The 6,000-nt window shown below is 43.7% G+C and overlaps 1 protein-coding gene across 2 annotated transcripts in view; it reads right to left on the minus strand.

Annotated features, from left to right (window-relative positions):
- The window catches only part of UNC13B (unc-13 homolog B), a 207,211-nt gene extending 201,856 nt beyond the window's left edge, over positions 1-5,355 (minus strand). For both annotated transcript variants that reach the window (XM_057369600.1, XM_057369599.1), the window contains exon 1: positions 5,253-5,355. In XM_057369600.1, coding sequence (XP_057225583.1) covers positions 5,253-5,274 — 22 coding nt within the window. In that variant the 5' untranslated portion in view covers positions 5,275-5,355. The remainder of the gene's footprint in view (positions 1-5,252) is intronic.
- Between the last annotated feature and the right edge of the window lie 645 nt (positions 5,356-6,000).

The following is a 6,000-nucleotide window of genomic DNA, read 5'->3' on the forward strand; positions in this document are numbered from 1 at the left end:
GACTGCAAAGGAAAGCAAATTCAAGTGCTAGAGGGAAACCTCTCAGACTACTGACTCCAGAAATATTTCTACCAAACAAGAGGCAAAAACAGCAAACCACTTTCATATACTTCCACACCAAGAAAATGCCAGGTATTAACTGGTAAGCTCTAATCAAAGAAAGAGGCACAGCTGCTGAAGACCCTATATACTTTCACAGCAGCATCTAATCTGTTTGCAAGACAACACAGTGAATTATCAGAACAAAAAAATCAACAGAGAAAGAGTTATTAGACACTTCTCTCCAGCTCAAGATGTCTTGGAAGAACAGCAAGAACAGCTTTCACTGAGTGAAAGTATTTTTCAAAACACACAGTACAATTTGACCACAACACACAAAAGAAATACGCAGGAAGAAATTTCCAAGTAAATTTATAGGAAGATGATTTGTCATGAGACATACACATTTCACATGCATTCAAGTAAAATATCTGAAYTGAGGTCCGGAATTTTAAAAAGTAGTTTAATTTGCTTGGACTTTTAATACTGCTGTATAAGCTGTGACTAGATCTCGGACTGCTACAGTTTAAAATTAGGTTCTTTCAGCATTTAGATTAAATGCAGCACTTTATTGCATATTAAAAGAGTATGCTAATAACAACTTTAACAAGTTTGGCCTGGCAGATCCCAGACTGAAGGAGTCAGCTCAGAGTACACCATGAGAGCAAGAAGGAAGCTGACACTATTCAAATTCAGGAAGCACCTCTGTACCTTTCCTTCAACCCACTGAGAAATAGACAGGTTTCATGTAATTTTTAGTCCCTAAATAGCTAAAAAGTAGATTCCACACTGTTTATTGAAACTTGCAGTAACAGAGCCCAAAGCTGAAGGAGTGAGAATTTTACACATGAAATCAAATTATCACCCATGCATCAAAAGCCAAATGTGTTAAGTTTTACTGAACAACAGAAAAAGATAGACATCTTGAAAGTTGTCTCCCATAACAACTTAATAAACCTCAGACTTAACTTTGAATACAAAAATATTCTTTCAGTAGGTAGCACTTTTTTCTTACCCTTACTATCCAAATTTTTAATGCACTTTATTTTGCTCCAACACTGCCTACACTGGTAGCTTCCTAACTAAGYACAATTAGAGAAATAGAGCTCATAATAGTTACACAGAAAATTCTAAATGAATCATTATGTTATTTTAATACCCTACATTATAATCGTGCACTTCTGCTCCCACTTCTAATGTCTAATTCTCTTCTTCATCCTTTTGACCTACCAAAAGATAGGTAGGAGGTTTTTTTTTCAATTCTATAACCACTTCAGAATACTGTCACAACTGGAGACACTGAAATGTGTCCAGAAAGCTGGAGACACTGCATTCAGTCTCAAAGAGAACACTGAGGTAAGTTGAGGCCATGATATCAAGGTGGGGAAAAATCCTTTGAAGACAAGGTCCTGACACGTGACCACTGGGCTTGTAGGTATAGATATTTCTAAGTTCTCCACAAGATGAACATGTTTTCATTTCTGTTATCATTAACACCCATTTCCATTTTTCTTCTTTGTTTCTTTCATTTAGTTGTCAACATAGCTCAGTTCAAATACTGGAACTCAAGTTTTGCTGGCAATACAGGGATGGACAGTTAAGTTCTCTGAGTAGTATTTCAGCACTCCAGCTGTTTTGACAAAAATGTCACTGTATAACAAGCTCTTCTAACTCTTCAGAGCAGCCACAAGATAAACATTAGGCAAACAAACAAATGATATTCCTGACCTTCAGACAGTGTCATTTCACACTGCAGCCAAATCTAAAGTCTAGCGTGCAAGTGCTCACCCAAGTCAATCTCCCATGTAYCTCTGGCAGCCAAATCTCACATAGATACTGTGGATCAGGCCCCAAGATAAAAGAACATTACACAAAAGCTCTACGCCCTCACAGGACTAAGTCAAGTACTGTTAACAGTAGGGAAAAACCCCACTGCCAACATCCTTGGCATTATAATAAYCAGGCGGGCARGGTAGGTCAAGCAGTTTGGAGTACARTGACAATGAAGACACAGCTTAAGCTGATTTAAAGCAGCAAGGAGAAAAACAAGAAGAGAACCATCAGTCTTGAGCCATCAAGGGCTGGGGACAAGTAGGATGCAATAGAAGTGAGCAAGTGAAAGGGCATGAAGCATGTGTCAGGACAATGACAAACAGARCGAGTGACCGGGTGATCCAGCTTCCACAGGGTCCCCTGTGCTGTGACCCCTGCAAGCTGTGCTGAGACAGCAGTTATTCCCCTCTCCAAGTCAGGACACAGGAAAGATCAGGCAAAGAAATTTTATTTAGTTGAGATGTGAAGTAAAATCACCAGTTACAAGTGAAAGCCAAGAAAGTTAACAATGTAAGACTGATGTGAAAAACTAGACTGCTTSCCTGGGATTAGTTTTATTTAATATGTGCTATTTTCACAAATACAACACTAAATGCAAACTAATAAAGCAAACTATGCCAAGAGAAGATTATCAGACATAATCCAGACACAGCTGCTCTGAACAGGAGTGTATGAAATCTCTCTTGCACTTAAGCAGTGGAATCAAGATACAAAGAAGTCTCCTAAAAGCCTCAATCATGTAATATTCAGGATTTCTTTTCTCCTTCACTTCACTTACACTCACTGCATATTTTCCTGCTACAAAAGAATCCCTTAATTTGCCCCTACAACAAATGAGCCCGTTACCACTGGCTCATTTCACACATCCCCTGAACAGCTGCAGACAAGCCCAGACTCACAATTTCTCTGAGCTTAGATTTTCTGTCAGGTGCTTCCTATTTCTATGGCAGATAAAGCTCAGGGATTCTGGAAAAAAACAAAACAAAAAAACAAAATACACCAAATAAAAGATGTGACGTAACAAAATAACAACAAATGAACAACAAATAAACAAACAAACAAAGGGGGGGGAAAAAAGACAAAAAATGCATACAAAAAAAAAATCATTTGTTCCCCAAGAAGAAAAGGTAAAAGWAATGTAGCACTTAACACGCGACCAAGAAGCCATGTATGCTAGCTGGTCTTTCAAGAACAAAGGCAACACTCAGACATATTTGGTGAACACTGTTTTAGATTAGGGATTCATTAAAACACTATTAATGTGCGTAATTCAAGGGGGGTGGAAAATAAATCAATAAATTAAAACACTATCCTTCTGACTGCCAGGCTTCTTGTGACGCTGACATTTAGGCCTTTTTCCACATCTTCCTTTATCTGTAAAACTGCAATCCAAATGCTATTAGGTGTCCCAATCACCTACATTTATTCTATGGGGGTTTTGTTGTCTTTCTTTGTTAGTCTGAGCTCTACACCATCCAACTCCACACTACTATACAGTCTTACATGTGTACCACTTCTAATGAAGAAAAAAAACAGCTTTTTCAACCTTCTTATTAAGGTCACCGCTGTCTCAACAAGGTTAGTTCATTTCTGTGAAAAGGTAAAAAAAACCAAGAAAAGTCCCAATTGTTAGGCTATGTTAAAGACGCAATAATTAATAAAGGCTTCTCCTCCTCGCCCCCGCTGTTTTATCTCAGCTTCTGGTACCTGTTTTGTTTTTCAGACTGCTCTACCTCAACATACTTCCATTTCACATTTGATGGTTGCTACTTGTGAGATCTCATCAGCTCATCCTTTCAGTCAGGCCTATYTCAGAAAACATGTTTCTTGACATTTAGTAAATTGACTACATTCTGCAATCTGATAATAAAGTTGCTAGTATCATCCATTTAAATGAACACTGGTGTTTTGTACTGTCTTCACACAGCAGATGGAAGCGGAAGATAGAATTTTCACAGTAATTCTTAACACACAGACACCAACCACCTCAAGTTTCTTCTTTAGCTCTTTACACACAACCAAAGAAAAAACCAAACATGAGAGCGTATAATTCCAGGTTCCTGAATTACTTTTGTCGCAAAAACTCTACAGATCAAGAATAAACACCCGGTAAAGCGAAGACACTTTCTGCAACTCCRTCATCCAGTTCATGTTCTTTCACTGTTCTTTGTGAATGGTGTGTAAACRTATTTTTAACACAATCAGCTTCAAGTGGTATCAAAACCACATTTCCTTAAAGGACGCTCTGAAAACATTTTGAGGATGAACCACCAAAAAGAATAATAARATAACTGTAACACATATAAGCATTCTTTGGCTAGTAAGACTCCACTTCAATGAAGAGATTTTGACAAAACCTTCAAAATGGGCTAGACAACTCTGCGCTTCGCATTTTACACAGAAGTAYACAAAAAGCATTTTTAAGATAAACTTTGCACTTGTGTGCCTCTCCTAAGCCCTTAAACACAATAAATGTTCAATAAAAGGGCTGAAACTTAATTCAGAAACACTCCCCAAAAACAGCACGCTCCCCAAAATAAAGCATCTCAAGATGCTCTGTTGGGTTTCTTAACACCACCGACACAGGGATTTTGACTCAAAAAGGTGGCAAACAGCCGCATAAGGAGCTGTTGTCAAATAAACCTGCGTGTGTGAAAGAAGAGCTGAACTGTCAGCAGTGCCAGTTTTTTTATCATACCTGGCAAARGAGCTGAGAACATTAAAACTACACTTTTAAGCCGCAGGGCACGGCTGGCGCTCGGGGACGCCCTGTGACCACGGCGTTCAGTGCAGGGAGACACGTCCCAGTAGCGTGCGCCCTGGCAGATGGTTTCCCCCAGGGATTTCTTTATCATTATTTTCTGGCACAAGGCAGCAAGAAATGGGAAACCGGAGACGGCACTATAATCCACTGCGCAGAGAACGTGCCGCCTTCCCACAACCTGTTCAGCAAGTGGACGARGCTCGATAGCAGGATGAGGAGGTAATTAGGAATGCATCTGAAATAACAATGCATGCTCTAAGGCGAGAGTATACGGAGTGACAGCAGCCTGCTTCCTGCCCGCGCCGCTCACTGGGCGGCAGCGATTCAACTCGTGTCCGAGCCAACTCCCAAAGTCAGCTACGGCTCCTCACGGCTCCCGGGGCTCCCCGGCCGGCACCGCCACCGCCGCTCCTGGACCCTGCACCTGTTCCCTCGCCATGAGGCACCTCCCGCCCAGGGGTGCAGGTGGCGGCCCGGGCGGCCCGGCCCGAGCTCCGCCGGGAGGCACCGGCACGCCCGTCCCCGCTGCCGGCAGGCTGAAACCCACTTGAGCCAGGACAAAGCCAAACCCTGCCCAGGCGTGTCCCCCCCGCTCCGCCGCCGCCGCCCCGCTCACCTCGCACGCAAAGCAGCGACATGGCGGCCCCGGCAGCCGCCCCCGGCTCTCCTCATGCCGCCCCGCGGACACCGGGCGGCGGCGGCGCCTCAGCCGGGGCGGGGCCGTCCCGCCGGGGCTGGGCCGAGTGACGAGCGACGCGTGAGGGAGCGCTCGCGGCCGGGCGGGCGGGCTGCGCTCCGTGCGGGCTTTCGCTGCTTCGCCTGTTTTCTCAGGCTTTTGTTTSACTCCCGAAAGGTGGAGGGAACTCGCTAGAGGAGGAACGCCCTGCATGTGTTTTCGCAGGAGAGTTTCATACCTGTTCTGGGCTCGGGCAGGTTCTGGTTTGCTAGCGTAAGAATCGTGGAATGTGTTGAGTTGAAAGGGACCCATRGGGATCATYGAGTMCAGCTAYTGGCCCTGCAYAGGACAATCCAAAAATCCSACCASGTGCATGGGGGCATTGTTCAAGCGCTTCWTGAACGCCGCCAGGCTCTGTGCTGTGGCCACTTCCTGGGTAGTTTGTTCCAGTCCACAGCCGCTCTCCCCGCAAAGAACTTTATCTTAAAACCCAGCCAAAACCTCCCCTAGCACAGCTTCAGACCATTCCTTCAATTCCTGTCACTGCTCACCGGAGAAAATAGATCAGTGCCTGCCCTTCTGCTCACCGTTGTGAGGAATATACAGACTGYTGTGAGGTCTCCCCTCAGTCTCTTGCWGGATGAACAAGCCAAGTGCCCTCAGCCATTCCTCATACRTCTTCCSCTCA

This window comes from Malurus melanocephalus, unplaced genomic scaffold (assembly GCF_030028575.1).
Source record: "Malurus melanocephalus ecotype Western Australia unplaced genomic scaffold, MMel_1.1 scaffold_113, whole genome shotgun sequence".
Taxonomy (NCBI): domain Eukaryota; kingdom Metazoa; phylum Chordata; class Aves; order Passeriformes; family Maluridae; genus Malurus; species Malurus melanocephalus.